Source organism: Impatiens glandulifera, chromosome 9 (genome assembly GCF_907164915.1).
Source record: "Impatiens glandulifera chromosome 9, dImpGla2.1, whole genome shotgun sequence".
Lineage (NCBI taxonomy): Eukaryota > Viridiplantae > Streptophyta > Magnoliopsida > Ericales > Balsaminaceae > Impatiens > Impatiens glandulifera.
Genome location: NC_061870.1, coordinates 24,725,031 through 24,750,830, shown reverse-complemented (window position 1 = coordinate 24,750,830; position 25,800 = coordinate 24,725,031). Strand labels below are relative to the sequence as shown.

Genomic DNA, 25,800 nt, shown 5'->3' with positions numbered 1-25,800 from the left:
TATTTTAGGTGAAATTTACAAATTCAACTATCTTTAATTAGCTACTATAATTAGCTACACATAAAAGTAATTGTATAATAGCTAGGTTAATACAACTAATGGTGTTGTTTGGTGTAACAAGATCCATTAATGTTATTGCTAAAATTGATGTAACTTTTAAATTATTTACAATACATTTCTAAAATTTGTATACGGTGGAGATGGACAATGGGTCATGTCGACTCGGTCCATGCAGCAAACACCACCAGCTAACTCTGGTACTTATTACATTTCTTTTTTTTTTGTTGAAGTTGCCCGTCACAATATGTTAAATATGGACATTTGAGATTGGATTTCGTGGTCTCACAAAACATACTATCTAATGAATCTTTCAATTTTTATAATCTATTCGAGAATTATCGATATTTATCAAATTTCTTCCTATCTAACAGAAGACTATTAGATCAAAAGGCAAAGACATTAACAAGAAAAATATGAGTTCTCTGGATGAAATGAAAATTAGATTCATGTAACAGGAGAAAGATTCTTCATTCCTTAGTCGAAATGCACAATATAAATTGAGTGGACAATATAAATATGATTTAAATGAAAACAAATTAAATTAATTAGAAGATTATAACAAATTTAAAATGTAATTAAAAATTACGTGAAGGTCTGTCTCATTTTACAAATTTAAGGCACGATTTTGTTACGTTAGATAGCAACCGAAATGATTGACGCTACATTTTCTTTTAACAACAATCGTCAAATGAATGACAAGGCACGATATGAACATGGCCCAAGTACAAAACAAATTAATGCTCTAGATCGGCCAAACTTATGCTGATTTTATTATTTATTTAACTTAGAAGACATATTATTATTCTAAAATAAAATAAAAAATATATATATATATATATATGGGGGACAAATTACTATTTAAGTTGTGAAAGTGTCTATGATATGTCTTTTTCACTTTAATTTTTGATATAAATAAGCAAGCATAATCATCATAAAACAACAAATTAATAGATATTATTGTTACTTTTGTTTTGAGAAATGATCCAGCCAAAAATCAAAAATAAAAATAAAAAAGTACCTTTTTTTTTATTGATGGCAACCTATCTATCTCCCTCAATAAAATTATCATAAAGAAGGTTCTCCCTTTATGCAACCAACACTTAATCATGTAAAAGAAACAATGTGACAATAATATGACTGTAAAATCAAATAATTTTGCACCATTTTAATAATGCATGTAAAACATATTTGGCATGAGTGATAAATTGATGATTAATATGCCACAATATTTCAATTACGAAAGAAAATAATGTTCAAAGGTCTTCTTCCCTCTATTAAATCTGTCTCAAAGCATATTAAAATTGCACATAAATTACTTAAGATTTTTTTTTATTAAAACAAGTATTAATAAATACTAATGTAAGAGTTTATGAGAAGGGTCAATATCATAAAGTATCAATAATTTAGTTAATTTATTTTGAAAAAGAAAAATCATTTTACTTTATTTTTACCAAAGATATAAAAAGATGGTGAAAATCAGTTAACAATCATCCTAAAGTTATGACAAGATTCATTATATATTATTAATAAAAAAATCCAAAAAATAATATCAAATAATCAACCACACATCTTATTTGTAGAAACATCATCAAAACAAGAATAGATATGATATGAGAGATAATTAGTAAAACAAATAAATAAACCTGTCATTCACTCTCTTCTCTAAAAGCTCTCAAAAAATGAAAACTATATCACTTAAATCTATATTCTCATTAGGGTTCATAGAGACACAAGAGGTTGGAGAGTGTTAGAATATCAAATATTATTGTTTTATATTCTCATTAGTGTTCATAGAGACACAAGAGGTTGGAAAGTGTTAGAATATCAAATATTATTTTAATGAATGTTATATATATAATTATATATGTTAGAACATTGTAAAACTAATACAATAATGATAATATCTCTTTTCAAACTCAAGATTTAAGAGACTTGTACAACTTAAAGTTAAAGACGAGATTATGAAATTATAATTATATTAATTTTTTCAACGACAGATTAACAGTGTGTTAACTAAATAAATCAGTGAAGAAGTATAATCTAATTGAAATAGAATGTTGGGGTGTAACAAACTGAAAATAAAAAAAGTACATCCTACGATGAGATAATAGTATTGATTAAATAAATCAGTGAAGAAATTAAAATATCATATAAATAATATACTGGGATGAAACAACAAATTAAGATGCTTTAAAACAAACTATGATAGCTGAAGAAAATAAGGACACCAAAAAAATCTAAAAAGAAATGATGAAAAATTATTATTAAAAAAATAATAATAATAATAAATTTATGAGAGTCCAATATAAATGGTTATAGTAACAATTGATAAAGGCGACGAAGGAAAATTATGACTATGTGTACTCATGAATGAAAATTTAGCTCTTATTAAAATAAAGAAAATATATTAATCTCACGAGAATTGAATATCGAAGGGAACAACAAGTAAAAATAAATTTTGAATTTATAATAGTTGAAGAAAATAAAAAATCAACAGAAATCTAGCAGAAAATAAATATTAAAAATTTATTAAAATCCTTCATCAATAACTAATGTAACCTTGATTGAAAAAGAAAACTTAGCTCTAATATTATATTAGAACTCCTTAATTATTGGGTCACATTTGGTTCTTTTCTAGCTTAAACAGATTTTGAATCTTTTTGATCGAGGATCTCAATGGGAGGCACGAACATATATGATTAATCTTCCCGAATTATATTTACACATATTCTACAAACACATCAATTCAATTAACAAGTGCGAACAACTCGAACCTATGACCTCAAGTTAAGATAGAGATATTCACCACTAATATATAAGAGAGATATTTTACTAATTACTATAATTGCAGTTGTGCATATTTTATCTTTACAATTTACACGCCAATTTGACATTTTTACCTTTTCCTAAATAGGCCAAAATATCCCCTTAAACCATAGATGACTAGGTTGGGACATATATACATAGTAAACGCATTATAATTTTCCATATAAAGATTCCATTAGTAATGGATTTGTCCATACCAACATGTTTTAGTTATGATTTTTTTTTCTCATAAAACATTATTTTCCTTGTGTGCATGCATCCACCTCTATTATTTCTTAATTGGTGTACAGTTTTCTTTCTCCAAACTTTCTCAATTCTAGACAGGAATCTCACTTCAAATAAAAGAGTGCTTAGGTTAAAAGAAGAAATTAGTACTAAAAAAATTTAATTATATAGAAACTAATGAGTAAAATTCGATTATTAACAATGCTAAATAGATTTTGCTACTAAGAAATATAGAAATAACCAATAATTGAGTGTTTAGGCTAAAAGAAAGTTGAATTTAAATATGAGTTATAGAGGAGTGATAGAGTGAGGGAATTTGGTGGGGGAATTTGGTGAGGGAATGACTTGACATCACCTTCATTGGTTGGAAAATGTAAAAGTGGGAGGAAAGAGAGAAAAGAGAGAAATTATTTGATTTTTTCAGCGAATAAGATTATGCCAAGTCAATCCCTCACCAAATTCCCTCACCTAATCATTTCTCTTTAAAATATATATATAATAAAAATATTTTTTAAAATATTATCTAATTTAAAACAATATATTGAATGAGATACTTAACAAAGAAAAATATTTTTACATAAGTTTATAAATTTAATTATTTTTGTTTAAACTCAACTCTAAATCTGAAAATTTTCCGACAAATTTTACGTTTGTGCTCATGTGGAAGAATCCTAACTATAAACTAATTATTATGTCGATATTTTATAAACAATTTTTAGGAGTGAAAATTGTCGTAATAAATCAGATAGCTAGGCAATATCTTTTTGTATACCTAGTGTTATGATCATCCAATAAACATGACTAAGACACATTAAAAATTCATTTGGCAAAAAAAAAAAATTATATTTGTGATATTAATATAAAGAAAGCATTGAGACAATGACAAGTCCATGGCAGCTGCTGTAAGGAATAAAACGTAGCATAAAAGATCCAAACAGCATAATCTGAAATGGTGAAAGAGATCAATATTGCAGACTAATTAATGTAATCAAAAACTAATTAAGGTGTTTAATTAATTTATTTTAATCTTAAACACTGAAAGCAAGGCGATGAAAACAATGTGGAGATTAAAAAAATAAAAGTAGTTATAATATTATTAATTAATTAATATGTGCATCCTAATAACACATTAACATGGCACCAAGCTAGAATTTGACAAAGAGGACATGTACAAACCAAAAAACTTTATCTTAATTAGCATAATAGATTAGATATGACACCACCTAGGCCTATGCTGTCCACGTGAACCTGTACATCATATCTTTAATTTCTCCACAATTAGGTTTCTTTAATTATATCTAATTATTATTATATATTGCCTAATTTGATTCCTCAAAACACAACCTATACCGTTAAAAAGCTATCAACACTAGCAACAAGAATTCATCATCAATTTAAAATTCATCTTGCAAATAAGGACTTATTTGGATTAGTCGTGTGTCAATTTTTCTTTCACGGCCTTAAGAATATAATAGAAAAACATATAAAAAGTCACAACAATGAAACACACGTTACACACCTAAAGAACGACAAAAAAAATACACGTACAATTGAAGATGGCACATTAAAACTAACAAACATTGCATTAGGTTGTACTAAATGATAAAGATCTGGTCTTTTTGTTATAATTGTGAAAATGGTTTGTTTTTAATATTAATCTATTCTGAAATTTCAAATTATAGAAAAAAAGTGATAAGATTATGTGTTTTATTAATTCAAGGTAAAATTAGAAATTAAATTTAAAAAAAAAATTAAACAACGGGTTAAACATATAATCCGCAAACACATTTAACCGATGTATAACTTGCTGCAGCACACGGGCTCAACTAAGTGCTTCAGGGAGACTGGGATTATAAATTGAATTTATGTTTGAACAAAAAAAAACAAAATATCTATAATTTTTTTAAGTATTTAATTTAAATAAAATATACTTTAATTATATAATAATTTTAATAGTTTTATTTTTTGTTTAAACCTAACTTCCTTCTAATCTTGTATAAGTTTGGACATAACCATTTTAACTAAATTCACATAATTTTATATTTTAAAATAAATAAAAAACAAATTAAACTTTTAAAAGCCAAATCAAGGACCCTAAATCTCAGTAAAATCAAATAATTAGTTTATTCCAAAAAGTCTCAAAACCTAATTTTTTTTTGAAATTTCTCTCTCCTTACGGCATGCACAGTGAAAACTGCCGAGCTCGCCGGCAGGCCATCGTTATCCGTGACCAACAGTCTAGCCAGAAAAAAGCTTGTGGTCGTAACGGGACAAAAAGTCACAGCCTGTATAATGCTGACATGGCATACACGTTGGCCCTACATGTCCTATTACTCCAAAGACAAGGTGACGTGTTGTGGGCCTTCATGATTCCCTCCGGCCAGACACTTTCCACGACCAAGAAATACTTGCATGTTTTATATCGTCCTTTGACGCCTTCCGGTTATGCAAATATTGACCCATATCCCACGTGTAATACGTGACATGGCACTTCACAACTTCACACCACTCAATTTTTTTCTATAAAATTTCTTATTGAGACAAACAAACAATTGCGTTTTTATTTTATTCATTTAATTATTTTAAGATTATATAGCAAAGAAACAAACATGGATAACTGATTCAATAGCTGTTTCTCTACTCTATACAAGAAAACAAATTTGTACTAAAACTTTTCAAATTTGCATTTCTCAACCGGCTACTTATTAGTTTTTTTATTTTTATTATACTTTTTACAAAAACAAATTATGAAAAATTAATTTTTTTTATCAAAAACTACGACATCTTCCTCAGAATCAACAACCCACAATCTTTTTTAAATAAACCAAGACAAGTTTCAAAGAAAAAGTATTGAAAATCTAATCTTTATAATAAAAAAATGAAAATATAAATTAATAAAATAGGATAAATTTGAAAACATTAGAGAGAGAGAGAGTGGAGAGAGACAAAGCTTCCTCCTATAAATATGTACCATCTTCATCGTCTTAGTAAGCCACACCATCCTCAAGCAATACATTTCTCTCTCTAGATCTTCTTCCTTCCTTGTTGAGTAATTTTTTTTCTCTCTCTCATACTTAATATGACGATCGATACCAGTCTGTTATCACCGGCGAGCTTGTCACCGGCAACATGTGAGAGTCATGTGAAAGCCCTTCAATTCGTTGAAGACATGACGATAAACACTGACCCCGTCCAACAAAACGTGTTGGCCGAGATTGTAATCAAGAACGGCAACACCGAATACCTCGAACGCTTCGGTGTAACCGACTTGGACACTTTCAAGTCCAACATTCCGGTCGTTAGTTATGAGGATCTCCAGCCATACATCCAACGTATCGCTAACGGAGATCGCTCCCCTATCTTCTGTTCTAGTCCCATCTCCGAGTTCCTCACAAGGTATTATTTTGTTTCATAGAATTTCTAATGGTTTTTATTGCTTTAGTACTATGTGTTCAAATAAAAACAAATTTAATGGTAGTAGTTACAATTGTACACAAAAGTTAAAAAAAAAATTGTTTTTTTCAGCTCGGGGACATCTGCAGGAGAAAGAAAACTGATGCCTACTATTCATGAAGAGATGGATAGGAGGACCAAACTCTACAGTCTACTCATGCCTGTCATGAATCGGTACATATTTAATTCTTTTGTGGGTTCTTTTATTGATGATCATTGGATCTGGAAGCTGTAAAACAAAATAATTTTAACAGTGTACTTTTTTACTCTAATATTAATTATTATGATATGATTATGCTGGTAGATATGTGCCGGACCTGGACAAGGGAAAAGGGTTATACTTTTACTTCATCAAATCGGAAACAAAAACGCCCGGAGGAATACCAGCCCGACCCGTACTCACCAGCTACTACAAAAGCGAGCACTTCAAGAACCGTCCCTACGACCCCTACAACGTTATAACTAGCCCTAATGAAACAATCCTCTGTGTGGACTCTTTCCAGAGTATGTATTCTCAGATGATCTGTGGACTTCTCTCCCGCCTTAAAGTCCTCCGTTTGGGGGCCGTCTTTGCCTCCGGTCTCATTCGTGCCATCAAGTTCCTCCAGCTTCACTGGCGTCAGCTTGCGGCTGATATCTCATCTGGATCCCTTAACCCTAAAATAACAGATCCAGCTATTGTGGCCTGCATGGCTAAGATTCTACAAAACCCTAATCCCGAACTGGCTGAGTTTATCGTTGGAGAATGTCAAGGCGAGAATTGGGAAGGTATTATCAAGAGGATTTGGCCTAACGCTAAGTATCTAGAAGTAATCGTGACTGGAGCCATGGCTCAGTACATCCCCACGCTCGAGTTCTATAGCGGCGGTCTTCCGATGCCGTGTACTATGTACGCGTCTTCGGAATGTTACTTCGGTCTTAACCTTAACCCGATGTCGAAACCGTCCGAGGTTTCGTACACCATCATGCCGAACATGGGTTACTTCGAGTTTCTGCCGCAGGATCCGTCTGCGGGTTCACTATTGTGTGAGAACCCACCCAAGCTTGTCAATTTGGCTGACGTCGAGGTTGGGAAAGAGTACGAGCTTATCATCAGCACCTACTCCGGTTTGTGCCGGTACCGAGTCGGCGACATACTATTGGTGACAGGGTTTTACAACTCGGCCCCGCAGTTCAAGTTCATCAGGCGTAAGAACGTGCTACTCAGCATTGACTCGGACAAGACAGACGAATCGGAACTGCAAAAGGCGATCGAGAACGCGTCCGAGTTACTGTCCGAGTTCAACACGAGCGTGGTCGAGTACACTAGCCATGCTGATACCACAACTATCCCAGGTCATTACGTAATTTATTGGGAACTTATGGTGAAGGACCCAGTTAACTCACCGAGTGATGACGTGTTGAACCAGTGTTGCCTAGCCATGGAAGAGTCGTTGAACACTGTGTACCGACAGGGTCGTGTGGCTGATAACTCGATCGGACCCCTTGAGATTCGGGTGGTGAAGAATGGTACGTTTGAGGAGTTAATGGACTATGCTCTATCGAGAGGAGCCTCGATTAATCAGTATAAGGTACCTAGGTGTGTTACTTTCGCACCCATCATGGAGTTACTTGATTCGCGAGTCGTGTCGACTCACTTTAGCCCTGGTTTGCCTCGGTGGACCCCTGACCGCCGACACTGATCATGACCCGAGTCAACTCAGTATCCTAGAAAGAAATGATGACGTGATCAGATTCAGATGTAGAATAAAGATGGCTGGCTACCGACCAAACATGCTGAGGACTTGAAAAAGAAAAAGATCTTTAAATATATAATCTTTGTTTGTTTCTAATTAAGATGCTTTAAGAATGTAAGCTTTAAGAAGTTCTTGTGTTAATCGTATTAATGAATTATGTTTCTTTAATTAATTTAAGTGGTTATGAAATTTTAAGTATTTTGTAATTTTGTCTAATTAATTACTAAATAACTTTATTCAAAAAAATAAATAATAAATAATAATGCGATGTGTCTGTCATGAATAGACAATTCATGTCTCCCTGATATACTTTTTCATAAATTTGATCTTCATAATTATTTGCAATTATTTATTTGACTAAATTATTATTATTATTATTATTTATACATATGATCTCAGACACGTGGGCGGGGACTGGTTTCTTTCGTATGGAATTTAATGCACGTGCTATATATTCGTTTTCAATGTCGGGAGATAAAAATAAATAAATAAATTAATTAATAAATATTATGAGAATTGATGACCCATCATACAGTTCGGGTTGACCCGAAATAAGATTTTATGCCCGGCCATTAGGTCTAACAATCTCTATCGCTTTGTTCGTGATTTATAATTGCATTTTAGGGTTTATCATGAAGATCAAATGAAACTGCGATTTGAATCATCTACCATGATCTCTAACCTCCAGAAACCATCGGCATTGTTTGATCAGTCTCCATTCATCCAATCCGTCACTGAAACGAAGATCAAAATCAATCATGTACGGATTCATCTCTCCACACTTGTATGGATGTACGCGATTATCTTTACATGTCATTTGATGTTCATTTACGTTACAGGATGATAGATTTAAGTAGACAATCGTTTTGATTTGTTCATGACATTTGAATAATATTATGCCTTTCAATTGTTTGACAAAATGTCTGAGAGAAGGTGATGCGTGATTATGTTAGTCAACTTTCAAGCTTAAAATTCCTGGCCAATATTTTTCAGATTCTCGAAAACATGCTGCATTTTGGAGGTCCTGTGATTGGATTTGGTGAATGATTCAGGAAAAAGTTGAGGAGCTCAAAGATATGCAATGGAAAGCCTCAATAAAGCAGGTAACTGGAATTTTTTGTTTGAATATATTGCTCTTATACTTTGCAATTCCAGTATATCTCAAGAAAATTATTACTATGATTGACAAATTAGACGAAACTATAGCTTATATATACAAAAGCATAACAACAAGATGATTATAACTTCTTCAATTTTAGATACAACATAATTATATGTACATTCTCTACATCAAAACTAAGCTCCCAAACATGAGCAAGGGTAGAAGGAGTGATGATGAGCTTGAGGAAGAAGTTCATGTCCACATTGATTAGATGCAAGCATATTGACCTGAGATTAGTGTGTATGACCTTCATTAGAGAATTATCATTTTTCATCATCAAAAGATTCAAAATCACCCAATTACTAAAAACAATTTTTTACCTTCATGATCTCCAGCTCTGTTCTTGGATGTTTATAGGATGCTAAAATAGCCATATGAAAGTCCTGGTTGAAGAAGCAGTAAATTTATTCAATTTCCAAAAATGATGTTCTTACATAAAACATCATCAAAAGAGTGAGAACTTACTCTGAAAGGATCACCTCTTAAAGATTGCACAAACCTTGACCCCTCTAAATGAATATCTCTTAGTCTTCTTCCAGTTCGACCACAACACACACGAACTGCAGATTCCTCGCTACTCCCGCTTATTACATAGTCTCTTCCATTCATGTAATAAGATCTTGTATAATTATGACAACTTCCTGTTGAATCTATCTCGATTTTCATATGCACCCTCCCATCAACTGCTAGAAGCTGTTTAACCTCATTGTCCACTGATGAAACCAGCAGATATAGATCATCAGGTGAGAAACAAACCATAACATTCCCCCTCGAGCTCGATGCTACATAGCACGACCTAGTCGGCTCTTGTCGTAGGTCCCACATTTTCACGTCGCCATCAAATGACGACGTGACGAACAAGGAAGGCGAATGGTTTGCAAACTTGGCCACATTGATAGGTCCATTGTGCACGTCAGCCAGTAACTGCAACCGTTTCTCGCTCTCGACATCGTAAAGCGCCACGTGTCTGGAGTAACCACTTGCGACAAATCGATTGTCGGTGGAATTGGCGTGAACAGATGTCAACTGCTCAAACTTATCGTACTTGTTGAAATCGACAGTGCTATCGTTTGTCAGCATGTTTTGTATGTCATATAATCTCAAGGAACCGTTGTCAGAACCAGAAAGTAGCTGGAATGGAAAAAACAAATGTCAGATATATAAGAGGACTCTTAAGATTTTTCATTTTCATTCAGGGTTTTTTCCACAACATCTCACTGTCATACCCTGCCTAGATTCTAATGCATAGTGATCTAGAGATGAGAAATAACACATATTTGAGATTGGATGAGGAGACAAGACCCTAACTTGTCTCCTCATATTTGAGAGATGAGAAATAACACATAATTATAGAACATCTTTATTATATTTATATTCAACCGCCTAGGCACCGCTTAGGCACCGCCTAGGCACCCGAGGCAGTAGGCAGTCACTTACCGCTCCGCCACCGCCTACCGCCGTTTAGAACACTGGAATCTTGATATGAAAGAGATAGAAATTCTAAGAGTATTCCACTAATTACCCTTCTTTTACTAAAACCAGGTTTATCTGTTGACCTACTATTTCCATTAAGGGTGTTCTTAGATAACGACTACACCCTACTCTTTATACTATTATATTACTAGCTGCCCTCATATTAGGTTCACTCCTCGGACACTAAAATAATCAAACATCGATGTTTTATTTTGTGTTAACCTTGGAGGGATGATTTTTAAGCCAACATAAGCCTAGGATACTGCTTTCTGATCCAATATTCGTCTGGACCTGACCCAGAGTACGCCCATTCTCATGATTAATGACAAACAGTTCTCCATCTAATGTCCCAAGAGCCATGAGGGAGCAATTCGATGGATGATACTCGAATTGTCTCGGCCTTAGGCCCTTATTTTCTTCTTGTCCCTTTGTTGTATTGCAAAGGCTATTAGACAACAAAGGACATAAAACAGGCCATGCTGAAGATCCAAGTTTGGCAGCAGAAAGAGACCTGGAGTAATAACACTGACTTTTCCTCCCAATCTGGCGACCACCCAAAACATCGATAATTCGCTCTCTCTGCCGTCTATTATATGGCGAGCTCTCGTAGTATTCCAAATAAATCTTCTTTGCCGTCTTCTTTTCCAAATCTCCGATCAGAATGTTATCTAATACAATCAATCCAGGAAGTACAGTTATCATGTAATTCCTGTAGTTTTTCTCGAAACAGATTGGCGAAGGATGATACTTGTTTGTTATCGTTCGGGTGGCAGAATTACCCGATGAAGAAACAGGGCAAGGGGCTGTTCCCTTGCAACACAAACAATTCTGAAACCGAAGCTCTACAAGAGAATGAAGCTTGTATAGGGCAGCGCTAGTAGTCCATATATTGGAAACTCTCGTTTCGCACATGGAAAGGCGTGATAGATTAGGCATACAAGCAAAACAGTCTTTCTCAAGGATAGTGAGTGAGGTGCAGAAATCCAGGTTAAGTGTGTGAAGTTTCTGGAAACTTCCAACCATATTTAGCTTTTGAAATACTTTCGATGATGTCAGATTCAAGACTTGGCAAGCTAAGCCATTCTTGCAAAGATCCCTGAAAACAACCCAAATGAACAGAATGATGAATCTCAAAAGAGAATGTTCTATTTTTTCCTTGTCTGAAATTTATAAAAGACACTGACCTTAGGAGATCTTCATCGTCGTTGTCGAATAATGATGGGGTGTTCTTGAGATCAACTACATCATCTGCCATACCCATACCTATAATACCCATATCAGGTGAAATTCACTCTGAGCTTATTAAGCTGAGATCTAGATTAGATCAGGTTTATGAGTTGTAGTAGTGATCATGACAGGTTTTTTGAATTTACAAGGCACATGGGCTAAGTAGAGATGATATAGGATAAGTCCTCGTTATATCATTTATGAAACCGTACGTATTGTTTTTACTATATTAAAATAATGTCTGGATAAGAGCTTAGCTAAGGCTCGTTTGATCAAGTGTTTTTTTCTTTTTAGTTTTTTCAAAAACTCAATCATTATTTTAATTATCTGATCACTCTTTTTATTTATTTAAATATTAAAATACCCTTTATTTAATTATATAAAATTAATTTATTTTTAAAAATTAAAGGATATTTTTAACCTTAAAAAACTAGATTTGTAGAAATTTAATGAATCATATTTTTAAGGACAAAACCCAGGAAAGAGCCCTAACTGCTGATGATTGTGACACCACCACCTTCCTTTCTTTCCTTTTTCTGCTGGAATGGCTATTCAGAATCTAACCTCGTGTTTCATGTTATTTTACATTTTTATTAGATTTTTTATTTAAATAAAAAAAAATTAGTTGAATTAATATACTTTTATATTTCAATTTATAAATCTAATAATAACATTTTGGTATTTTAGTTTATAAATTGAATGATTGAAAAATATGATAAAACTCAATAACTTGAGAGTGGTTTGATGTTGGGTTATTTGAGATTTTATTGGGTTTTTAAAAGAATTTTTTTTAAATAAAAAATAGAATATTTGAATTTGTAAATGGTTGAATAGTTTTTTATATTAAAAATTTTAATTTATAAAAATAAAGTAATGATGAATGAATAATAAATAATAAATGATATGATTGAAAAAAAACCATTATACCAATAACAACATGCAGGCAGGAGTTACCTTTTTTCTATTAAAAACTTAGTTAACTGCTACTATTTACTCTCATTTCAATTAATGTTAGGAATCAAACATAAAATCTTAGGACTATAAAGTTTTTTAATTATTTAGTAGGTATTGGTTAATAATTTTGTCTAAGAAAATAAAATTCGACTAAGAATGTCATTAAACTGTGAGAAATAAATGTAAAATTGTTTGCTAACTTTTTAAATAAAATAAATAAGATAATGATCGGTTACCGTAATGGAACAAAAATGAAAACTCTATTGTTACTTACGTATGTGGGAGAACTATATTATTATTTTAATAAGAAAAAAATTGTCGTGAAGAATGGGGAATTTCCTATTTTACATGTCAAATTTTTTTTAAAAAATAAAATAAGAAAGTAATGTTTAAGGGTAAAGCAATATTTAAATTAAATTTATTGTCATTAATTCAGAAGCATGCATCTTTCTTACAGATCCAGGAATCTAACCTACTCTGTATTTTATTTTATTTTTTATTGTCAATGATTTTAATAAGGAAAAACAACTAGGCATATAAGACAATTTGGATTCACTCTTCTCAAATCAGTTTATATTATAAACTCATTTTAATGAATTAATTATGAGTTAAAAGACCTAGATAAATGTTTGTATTTATGTTTTTTCTAATATCCAACAAACTAATTTCTTTATTTTCATTTTTTTTTAAGAAGTTAGGTCTTCTTTTTTCTAGTGCAATTAATTCTCGTAATTTAAATACATAGCAAATGTACTTAAATATTTAAGTGGGCTCGAATCTATAACCTTAGATGATAAGAAGAAGTTGAGTACGATCAAGAAAATAGAATAGTTTAATTAGGAGATTGTTGAGTACGATCAAGAAAATAGAATAGTTTAATTAGGAGATTGACTAGCTTGTTTGATGTTTTAGTTTTATTTCATAATCAAAGCGTTTTTAATGCTTAAATTTTTATTTTTTTCTTCAGAAATTTGATAGATTTTGTCTTAAACTCATCTAAATATATTATTAGTTGACATAAATTTTCCACTTTTAAGATTGTTTTGACCACTATAAATTGTATGAGGATCACATCTTCAATGGTAGGAACAAAGTATATCTTATTAACATTCTTATATTTACAGAGATAAAAATCTCATATTCATTCTAAAAAAAAAAATTAATTTCTAATTGAATTGAAGTTTTACTAGCCTTGTCCAATAAATAAACCCCGATCCGCTAAACAAAATTGTAATAAAATGGAATGTCTAAGTTTTACACTTATCAAAAGTTCACATTAAATATGAATTTTTATATAGGTTATGGGTAGAAAATTAATATAAAATTATTATTTAGAATATTATTCATTAATAATACATGTTAGTTTATATATTTACATGACATTATTTCTTTTTTGATATTTGGAATTTTAAATATAATTTGTGTTCATACTAAAGGCCCTACCCAAGTAGATAGGATGATGACGATTTAAACCCAATCCATAATTTCTATCATTGTGAGTCAATGACAAGGATTTAATATAAAATATAATTTACTAGTAATAGAATTTATATTATAAGGACAATAGAGTAACTAAGACTTAAGATGTTGTTTGATCTTTGATTTTTTTTTTTTATATGTGATTTTTGATAAAAATAAAATAAAATTGTTTGGTTTGATATTTTAAAAAATAGTTTTTTAAAGCTTAATTATTATTTTATTCATTAAATATATGTAATTCAATGATGAAAAAAAATATATTAAATAAATTGTATTTTAATAAATAAATAAAATGATTGATTGCTGAATTGGAAAGGGAAAAAATATTGTGTTTCAATAAAAATAAAATTTTTAAAAATTCATTATCAAACCAACTTTAAGAATTTATTTGAACAGTGAGTTTTTTTTAGAATTTTATGAATTAAAAATAAATTTTGTTTTATAAAAAAACTTATAAATAACTGATATTTTTTATTTAAAATTAATTTTAATAAGAGTATAATAGATATATTTTAATATTGTAATTAATTAAATAATAGTTTTTAATAAATAAAAAAAGCAAAAGGAAATTCATAAAAAAACCTAGAGCTATGAAGGATATAGAAAATACTTAGAAGAATAAGTAATTAATTATCTTGTTTAAATTAATTTTCTACAAATGATGACTCTTAAAATTTAAAAGTACACACTTATATATACTACTAATATATGATTAAATTTCACTTAATAAAGGGATACTGCATTTATTTAGAGAATTTTAGATAAGTTTAAACATGGTGGATTGTCACTTATATTAACTGGGGCCCAACTTGGGTGTCCTGTCACTTCCATTGCATATTGAATATAAGGACAAGGAAGGTGCAACCACCAGCTTAAATTGAATTTCTTGAAATAGGTCATTTTTATATATTGAACTAAATATTTCATTTTGATGAACTGGGTTCTTAGGTTTTATTTAGGTTTTCCCCAAAAATCAATGTTTGATGAAATTAAAAGAAAATCAGTTTTTATGACCAAAATACCCATCAAATATGTCTTTTAGTTTTGGGATAAAAACTTGGTTTATTTGTAAGTTTATCCTTCAAAATAAGGAGTGAACCAAATTTCACTTATGTGGGTTGAGCTCTTGGAACCTAAAGAAGTCTTAGGGGAAGACAGAAGAGCTGCCCTTCATTCATCTTAGGGTCCTTAACTTTGAGGATAATTTTCGGAAAAAGATTGTAGAGTCAATAAAAGAAAACATATTTTAAGATTATGAGTTTGTCAAATGTTAAATCTGAATTTGACTGCCCAAATTGAAAAACTAATAAAATTGAGTGTCCAAAACAAGAAGTAAACATAATGCTCCACAAGTGTAAACCTTACTACAATAATCCAATACACATATATATAATCCAAACAATGAATGAAGTCTCAACAGAAAAATCAAATTTTAAAAAAAAAATAACTGATAGTTCAACCAAACGAATTAAAAAAAAAAAAAAGAAGTGAAAATGGAGTAATTTATTTTAACTTATTTTTAGAGCATGAAGAGAATGCATCCAAATAATAAGCTTCCGACCATCTGACCGACAGCTTCTGCTCCACTCTGTATATAATATAGTGAAAAATATATTATTATAAATAAATAAAACAATTAATATGACAATTGACGACTGTTTTAAAACTTGTCGGTCAGTCAGTTCTGATCCAGATCCAATGGATCCGGCACATGTCTTGTTGGGCCCATAATCCTCGATTATGGTGTCCAAATTAAAACTTGTTTGATCAAAAATTAATTAAAAAGCCCAATTAAAAAAAGCCCAATTTAGCATACCTGATCATCTGCTACATTAGGAGCCGGCGAAGATGCATCCATACTTGGCCCAGGTGCTTCACTCGGTGGTGCCGGTGGGCCGAGTGATGCCGGAGTCGGTGCCGGAGAAGCACTGTGTTTCTTCTTCCCATTCTTCTTGCTCGGTGCCGGCGCAGGTACTGAAGCCGTCGGTGGTTCGGAAACTGGAGGAATTATAGAAGGAGTCTCAGCTACCGGAGCTGGAGCTGGAGGAGAGCTAACTGGAACCGGTGTAGGAGGAGAGATGACCGGAACTGGAGCCGGTGGAGAGCTTACTGGTGTCTTGGCCGGCGGTGATACTGGCACCGGAATGACAGTTGTAGTTGGAGCTGCCGCCGGAACGACAGGTGTCGTTGGAGCTGCTGCCGGGACAGTAACAATAACTGTCGGTGGTGGTGTTACTGGTGCTGATGTAGGAACAGGTACAACTGGTGCTGGGTATTTTGATTTGATTGGAGCAACGGCTGCCGGTGTAGTGGTCGGAGCTGCGGAAGGTGACTGAGCTCCGACTGTAATGAAAATGCATAAGAATGCAAATGCTATGCATATCTTGGTGCAATCCATAGCTATGCCGGCGGCCGTGATTGAAATGAGAAATGAGAAGAGAGAATTGGGGAGGATGAAGAATGAAGAGTAGGCCAGAGACTATAAGTAGTAGTTGTAGATGTTATGATTTATAATTTATAAAAATTAACTAAAAACACTTAATTTAGAAAAAAAAAATGACTCATTTGCATTCACGTGAAATGGAAAACATTATTTTGTTTAATTAATATCAAATCCAACCTAAAGTAGGACATAGTTGATTAGTTATATTTTCAATTTTTTATTTTATATAGTCCAAAAACAGTTTATTGCACATAATAATGTCTTTCTTTTAATAATAATGATTGTATTAGTGTTTTTTTTATTGTAGTTTGGAAAATTTAGATTAATGCGGTTAATATGACATGTCTACTTAATTGGGTTATCATTTTAATTATTTTTTGTTAGAGAAATTGTCGAACTTTCATTGATTTAGTGGTCCAATTCGTATCATTTATAATGCTATTATTATGATTTTTTTTAAATTTATTCGAAAAAGTCTTTCGATAAAACCGTCTGGACGACCGGAAATTAGTCGTGGGCTTACAAGTTCATTTATGTTTTTGTATTATATAGTTTATTTATATTGTTATTGTTAAGTAAGATACATTTTTGTTGCTTGTACTTATTTAAAGAAATTGTAATAATTTATTTACCAATTTCTTCATTAAGACAATAAACACAATTATTATTTGATGAAATTAGTATAAATATATAATCATAATTTAAAAGAAATAATTAATTTATTAATAATAAATGATAAATGGAATGAAGAATGCAAACAAAGAAGAAGGAGGGTGGAAACAGTCGGTTGAGGTGGGACCATTTAGGCATGTTAGTATGAGTGATTGATGGAAGAGGTTCTTTTGTATTACAGTGTTCCGCGTAGCATGAAATGACTCCCAGCGCTGCCTTTGCTGGCAAATTTATATATATATATATATCGGTGTCTGTTTTAAACATTACAGCTGGCAAAAACATTTTACATATGTTGTTGTTTTTTTACTGCCACGTCAAACCGCAAATTTGCTGTCAAAATTTTGTCATACACAGTACCACCGTCAATACGTGGACCCCACCCACCATTGATAAGTGGCAGCAGCTGTTTTTCTTCCCGTTTCCACCCGTTGATTTTTCAAATTTTTTGTTTTCTTTCTACATGTTGGGTTGGATTCACAATCTTCTTCTAATCATCTAAAAATTAAAATGATCACATAATTGAATAACACATCTTCATTATATTTTATTAATATTTCTTTTAAACAACTCCACCTTCTAAAGGTTCAAATAAAAAAATATATATATATAATTAACAATAAACAATGTAAAAAGTCATGATAACAAGTTAATTTAAAATGTTTTTAATATAAACTGAAAGATTACATTCTAAATCTAACTTAAGGATTTGAACTATCTTCTTGTAATGTTTTTTTTATTTTTATTTCTTCTAGTTATAATTCATTGCAGACTTTAGTGATCAGACTTCTTGGTTTGATTATTCAATCTTGATAAAATAGTAAATTAGATTATTTTGATTGAGATCTAATTTGAATTTATTTTAGGAAATTTGAAGTATAAGTAGATTAGGTTATTTATTTTGATTGAGATCTAATTTAAATTTAATCTGTAATTGATAGTTAATCATTCCAATCAAATCATCACTTTAAATTCTTCAAAAAATATTATCAATCTGTCAAGGACTCTAATATTAAATTGTAACGATGTAACATATACTTTCAATCCTGTAATAAAAGATAAAATCTATAAAATTGATATAGACATATGGGTGGGCCTAACTCTTTCTGTCATAGGCCCATTAATGAGCATTTAAATAAGAAAAAACCGGCCTGGCCTGGCCCCACTAGACATAGCCGTTATATATGCTTGAATGATGTGCTTCCAATCTACCGAGCCTCCTTCCCCATTTGCCCCATCACAAAAGTTCAAAATTCTCATTAACATTCCAAAATCCTTAAGCATTTTGAAAATATGAGTTTCACAAGACTGATTATTCTTTAACTATAGGAACATCTCAAACAACCTATTTTGTATTAAGGATGTAAACATCACCAAAATCGGATATTCGGAAACAATGGTTCAAATCACGCTACAAAACTAAAACGAGAAGGTATTTGGTGTCACCCTCTCCGTCTCCTCTGAGATGATAACTCAAGAAAAAACAAAGAATGATATGATCAAAAGATACTCTAGAGTTAAAAACTCAAACATGTAAAGATCAAAAGATAGTTTAGATCCAAATTATGACTTACACTATGCTAAACTTCAATAATTTACTTATTTAGTTTTTAAATAAGATAAGTTTATTCAAGACCAACCCAATGATAATGTAACTTATGCATTAGTAAAGAAACCACCTTAGAAGGTTGTTAAAAAAACTAAAAGATATAATAAAAGATACTCTAAGTTTAAAAGCTCAAATAGGTAAAGATCAAAAGATAGTTTAGATCAAAATTATGACTTACACCCTACTAAACTTCAATCATTTCTTTATTTAAGTTTAAAAAAAAGTTACTCCGGAATCGACTTAAGGGTAATGCAACTTATGCATTTGGATAGCACCTCACCTTAGATTCCCTTAAAAATATATATATATATATATATATATATATATATATATATATATATATATATATATATATATATATATATATATATATATATATATATATATATATATATATGATTATAAGATACTTTAGATTTAAAAGCTTAACATCAAAAGATAGTTTAAATCAAAATTATGACTTACACTCCACTAAACTTCAATCATTTATTTAGTTTTTAACAAAGATAAGTTACAAATACAATACATAAACCCACTAAATGTGGTTTACCGCATGACTCAAAGATAATGCAACTTATGCATTTGCATAACCCCGCCACATTAGAAGGTTCTTAAAAAAATTAAAATATATTTTTACTAAAGTTAATTTGAAAATTAAACTTACAATGACTATGTTAATAAAAAAAAAATTAATCAACTAAGCTAGATTAATTATATTATATGTCTCTATAACATTTTTTAAAATATTATAAGAAAAAATTGGTGCGGGTCCATAAATATCAAACTTTGGCTCGGTCCTAACTGCACTAGGTGCATGAATGAAATAGATATTAAAATGACTACTACAAAGGGTTTATCTTGACTTTATTTCTCATGAATTCTAGCTTTTTATTTCTAAATATTTGTGTTCTAATAGATAAGCTTGAAAACTTGTTTGTTTGATTTTCTTTGGAATACAAGATTAAGCGAAGATCATAAATACAATTTAAAAATTTATAAAAATCGAAACAATCAAAATTGTAACTCATTAGTCACAAATTACAATATGATGAACCTACAAAAAAAAATTACATTAAAGCTCCAAATTAAACACAAATGTAAAATAGATTGAGATAAATAGTTAGGGATGAAATTTAACAACTGTGTATTTTCTTTTTATATGTTATATAATTTGGTAGCGTTTGGTTGGTGGTACAAATTATATAGGGTATAAGTTGTATAGGGGTATAAATTGTAACTAGGTATAAATAATATAGGGTAGTATAAATTATATAGGTTATTGATGTTTGGTATGAATTATAAGAAATGATATAAGTTGTATATGGTTTATAATTTTGTGTTTGGTATATAGTATAAGAATGTAGTATAAGTTATATAAATATTAATTTAAAATGTTAATTATTATTATTATTATTATATATTTATTTATATTATAAATAATATTATTTATTATTATAAATTATTGTACTATTATTTAATAATTAATATAAAAAATTAATTATAATATAAACTATAAATTATTATGTTTATTTAATTTAAATATTAATAATAATTGTAATAAAATAAAAATATTATTTATAATATGAGTAAATATAGAAAATAATAATTAATAAAATTATCATTATAAAAATAAATAAATATTTTTTAATTAAAATATTGAATTATTTAAAAAAATATCAATATTAAAAATGATTATATATAATAATAATATTATTATTATTAAAATTAAATAAAATATATTTAATATATTATATAATAATATAGTATTAATAAAGAATATAATGAGAAATTAAAAATTAAATAAAATAAGAATAGTGTTGTACCTAGGGGGACTAGTTACTATTTTATACTAAATATGAGGTACAAATTATATAGGGGTATAAATTTATACCAATAATAAAAATGTAAAAAACACCGTATTAAAACACTATTGGTATAGTTTATACTATACCAATAGTGTTATACCTACTTGTACTCTCAACCAAACACAGCCAAAGGGTACTACTTATATCCCTAAATTCACCTACTTTTGCAAGCCCAAACAAAATTAATATAGGTTTTTAATAGAATGTTAACCAAACTCGTACTAAAATAGTTATGGACCATAACTTATGGTTGAATATTTGACTGAGAATAGTTTCGGTGGGGGTTGTTCAATTGAATCGCAGGCTCGCGAGCTTTTCGAATCCGCTTTATATATATATATTTTATTCAAGTTCGAAATTATCGAATTCGCGCCGAAGTCGAATATGTTCGATAGTATTTCGAGTCAAACTCGAACTCAAAATATTTTGTTCGATTGTTAGCCAATCTCAAACTTTTGTTTAATATTTATATATTTATTATTTTACACATCATAATGATCCTATATTATAACTCCTTTTCTAAAACTAATTAAATATATTTATAAAATATTAATTTCTTTTCTGAAGGGTTACTCAGACTTGTTTCTGCTGTCTTTCAATAATCATTATCTTATCTTCTTCTTAGTTTTTCTTCCGTAATCCACATTTTTCATGGCTTAAATGATAATAATTAAAAGAAAAAATAATATCATGTTGTATACAGTAAGTCTCTTATTTAGCTCTTCAATCTTTAACTTTGTTTTTTAATTGGTTAAAAAGAAGAAAATGTAAATTAAAGTAATTGTGATTGCAAATATAAATATAAATTATTTCAATCTGTAGTTCGATATTTTTCGAATCGAGGTTCGAATCGAACTCGAGTTTGAACTTTATTTCGATTTGATCTCGAGCTGAATTTTATTGAATTTTCGAGATTTAAATCGAATTCGAAGACTATTTATTTTTTTGAGTTCGAACTCGAATACCATTATTTGTATTTATTTGGTTCAAATCGGTTCGTTTGTACCCTTATTTGCAACCTATACAAATACATAAAATCGTATTTACATTGATTTTCTTGGCCCAAGTTTTTTTCTTTCAATCAGCTACTATTACGGAATTTGAGTTGACTTTGAGTCTTAACAATAATAATAAATTAATTAATTAATTAATTAGTGGTTGTTATTTAATCTTATCTCCGGCCATCCTGTTATTCCACCTTTACAGCTATGAATATAAATCGGTCCCAAACTTTAATAATCCAATATTTTTATATCACCTGCCGTACGTCTAGATGATATAGAATTATATAATAATTAATTAAAGCCAGGTAAATTTAAAATTATCTAGCACCTAATTAAACATAGAAGATTAAACTAGGTGAGCCTAAACCAGATTATAATTAAAAGGTTAAATACTTAATGAAAAAAAATTATACTTAAGAGTGAATTAAACTCAGCACAAGATACATACAATTTATCTTACTAATCACTGCAAAAATAAAATATATAATTATTAGTATTTTCCAAAGATTGAAATACATGAAAAATTAATAAATATTAGATTATTTTATTGAATTTATACTCATTATAGTTTCTAAGTTGATTTATACCTAATAGGTGACTAAAGCATTAATATATAGTTTACTATTGAAAATATGATACTATTACATATTTCACAATCACAACTATTCTCACAAATATTTAAAACATTTTAAGTGAAAATTGAATTTGTGACATTTAGTTCTTTAAGAATCGAAAATAAAAATATTTTTATTTTATTGAGATAGAATAGTTGTAAATTGTATTATTATTATTTTTAAAATCAATTTTCTCTGTCTATGGAAAGAAAATCTAATCATTGCAATTACAAGAATATTTGTGGAGTCAAATAAAAAAAATATTGAGTGTATCATATATATATTACTAATCTCGTATTGTAAGATTAATTAGGTTACATGTATTTTGTTAACTTTGAGTTAAACTGCATATTTATTTACTAAGATAATTATTATCATTCTTTTTTTTTTTTGTCATAATTAAGGATATAACTTTATATCTTAAAAATATAAATTAATTTCTTAGCTGCAATTTAATAATGTATTAAATAAAACAAAAATACACTTATAACTATTATCTCATGAGATATCTTGAGTTCGAACCCAATTAAATTTTAAGGATCCTGATTCCTGAGTTTGTTGCTTATCTAGTTAACTTAGTTAAAGGATGTTTGAGGACTAAATATTTTAATCCCGAAAAATAATTACATTTTAAAACGGAACTAATAAACTAACAAAGATTTTCTCCCCAAATCATTTCTCTATTTTAATAAACTAATATTTTACAAAAATTGGAGATTCAAAACTCTTTCACATCTATATAAAGCTAAAGTATAACATAAAACTATAAAATAACCAAAATAAAAACACAATAAAATATAGAACACAAACAAAGATTTTATTCAAATAACATAACTTTGTTCATATAAGAACACAACAAACAAAACACAAAGTCAAACTGTTGAATTTACTCATGAAACTTTAAAAAACGTGGCACAATATTCTACCATAAAGAAAAACAAGACCCACAAATATACAAAACCGACCGACCAGATCTCAGCATGTGTCTACAATATCACATTTGATATGCCTAAGAATGACCGGAATAACAATCTCCGGCGAACTAAGCTGAGGAAGATGTCCTTCCGTAGGCATCACCTCCACAATCGAACGCCCTCCTAAATTCCGATGCAAATACTCCGACACCTCCACCGGAACAGCCAAATCTTTAGAACTATGAATTAAGTGACAATTAACAGTTACTCGAGGCAGATATTCTCGAATATCACAATTAAAAATGGTTCTTGCCAATGAAAATGTAATATCAGGTCGCATGTTAAATATCGTCCGACAAAATTCTTGAACCGCAACCGAATCTAGGTCACCACCCACCACTAGCGGCGCAAAACCGGCGCACCAAGACTTGTAATTGGTCTCGGTAGCATTGAACAACTGTTGAATATCCTCTTGTTCAAATCCTCCCATGTAATCCACATCGTTCAAGAACCTATATATAGTTTTGTTAATTATTTTGAAAGATAATTTGGTTACATGGGTCAATTTTATATACCTGGGTGAAGCTGTGATTGTGACGATCTTTTGAAAGAGATCAGGGCGGATAATGGAAGCTAGAAATCCAGAAATGGCGGATAAAGAATGACCGACGAATATGCATGATTGAACTTGGAGTTCTTCGAGTATGGCTAATATGTCCATGGCAAAACCGTCGATGGAGGAATAACGTTGGAAATCGAAGAAATCAGGATTGGTAGTACCGGCTCCCATGTTGTCAAAGAGTATGACTTGGAAATCTTGAACCAGGTGTGGAACTAGATGTTTCCAGACCGATTGGTCTGTTCCGAACCCATGGGCTAGGACCACGGTCGGGTTTTGGTCAGAACCCAAAACCCTAACGTTGTGAGCTTCCTCCACTATTCCGCCTCCCATAATAATATTTTCTCTTACTTTCTACCTTAGCTATTCTCTATTAATATTATTATATAACTTAATTTGATTTGTGTTATGGATGTGGACCTCAATCTGCCCAGGCCCAAGTTGTTTCATATTGCTTTCACATGCTTATCCAACTTAAAAGGATAAACTACACACATTTTGATTTTAGATTTTATTATCTTCATTTCAAGGTAATTGTTGAAAGTTTGGATTGATTCATCATTAATTTTTGATGGACTATCTGACGAGGAAAAAATCCATCGTCAAACTTTTATTATCGTAGTCGTTTGGTACGTATTATTTATAATGTTAATCGTTATAGAGTCCGTCGGGAAGTTAATCGTTCTTCTCGAAAATTTACTATCTAATAGTTTGAGTAAGGTTTTTTATTTTTTTTATTTTTCATATTTATTTTGTTTTTTTCTCTTTCATGTCATGATTTTATCGTTATTTTCAAACAATTTTTATCATTTTTAATAAAATAAAATTATTTTGATTTATCAATGAAAATAAACTCGAATGGAAAGTAAATAAAAATATTAGGACCATAATATTTGAAGGCTAAATTCTTATTATAGGGGTCATGTCAATCATTTAAGATAAGGGAGCAATTTGGTCCTTTATCTGGGTAATTTATTCTCAATTTAATACACTAAAAATATATATATAAATAAATAACTCAATCATTTCTAGCCAAAAAAATCTAGGAAAATCAATTGATTTAATGGAGTTATATTGAGACAAACTCACTCATAATTAACCATTATTTTGTATTAAATACTAGTTTTATTTTAAAATATATTAATTTTGGGCATTGAACTAACTAATAAAGTTTTTGGAGATTTGTATGTTTTGTATATATACTTTATTTTGTGAAATATTTAAATTCTTTTTTATCAACTAATTTATTAAATTATTGTTGTCTATTTATTACTACAATTATTTAATTAGAAGAAATTATTTTTAAAAATACTTTATTTTGAAAAAGAGGAATTTTATCTTATTTTTCAAACTTGACTTTGGTGGTGTATTTGTTAGTTGTAACTCACAAAATTTGTTTTAAGTGGATGAGTTATTTGAAGTTGATATTGCTTAGTTTGAGTTTTGAAGTTAATTTACAAATATG

General features: G+C 30.0%; 4 protein-coding genes and 1 long non-coding RNA gene across 5 annotated transcripts; 2 read left to right on the top strand and 3 right to left on the bottom strand.

Moving 5' to 3' along the window:
* Positions 1 to 6,114: 6,114 nt before the first annotated feature.
* LOC124913731 (probable indole-3-acetic acid-amido synthetase GH3.1) lies at positions 6,115 to 8,495 on the top strand. Its single transcript, XM_047454147.1, has 3 exons — positions 6,115 to 6,507; positions 6,637 to 6,738; positions 6,869 to 8,495. Exons 1-3 carry the CDS (start codon positions 6,191 to 6,193, stop codon positions 8,244 to 8,246), a joined length of 1,797 nt encoding a protein of 598 aa, XP_047310103.1. The 5' UTR covers positions 6,115 to 6,190; the 3' UTR covers positions 8,247 to 8,495.
* Positions 8,496 to 8,933: 438 nt separating this feature from the next.
* Positions 8,934 to 9,542, top strand: LOC124914711. Its single transcript, XR_007096832.1, has 2 exons — positions 8,934 to 9,060; positions 9,294 to 9,542. It is a non-coding gene; the product is annotated as an uncharacterized LOC124914711 (long non-coding RNA).
* LOC124914710 lies at positions 9,460 to 12,303 on the bottom strand. Its single transcript, XM_047455310.1, has 5 exons — positions 12,120 to 12,303; positions 11,158 to 12,031; positions 9,928 to 10,593; positions 9,783 to 9,845; positions 9,460 to 9,689 (listed from the first exon to the last, which is right to left on the bottom strand). Exons 1-5 carry the CDS (start codon positions 12,209 to 12,211, stop codon positions 9,597 to 9,599), a joined length of 1,788 nt encoding a protein of 595 aa, XP_047311266.1. The 5' UTR covers positions 12,212 to 12,303; the 3' UTR covers positions 9,460 to 9,596.
* A 3,625-nt stretch (positions 12,304 to 15,928) lies between these two features.
* On the bottom strand, positions 15,929 to 17,072 carry LOC124915165 (lysine-rich arabinogalactan protein 18-like). Its single transcript, XM_047455829.1, has 2 exons — positions 16,412 to 17,072; positions 15,929 to 16,183 (listed from the first exon to the last, which is right to left on the bottom strand). The coding sequence occupies exons 1-2, from the start codon at positions 16,991 to 16,993 to the stop codon at positions 16,115 to 16,117; spliced, it is 651 nt and encodes a 216-aa protein (XP_047311785.1). The 5' UTR covers positions 16,994 to 17,072; the 3' UTR covers positions 15,929 to 16,114.
* A 6,528-nt stretch (positions 17,073 to 23,600) lies between these two features.
* Positions 23,601 to 24,709, bottom strand: LOC124914421 (probable esterase D14L). The gene is made up of 2 exons (XM_047454963.1): positions 24,292 to 24,709; positions 23,601 to 24,228 (listed from the first exon to the last, which is right to left on the bottom strand). The coding sequence occupies exons 1-2, from the start codon at positions 24,666 to 24,668 to the stop codon at positions 23,778 to 23,780; spliced, it is 828 nt and encodes a 275-aa protein (XP_047310919.1). The 5' UTR covers positions 24,669 to 24,709; the 3' UTR covers positions 23,601 to 23,777.
* Positions 24,710 to 25,800: the final 1,091 nt, after the last annotated feature.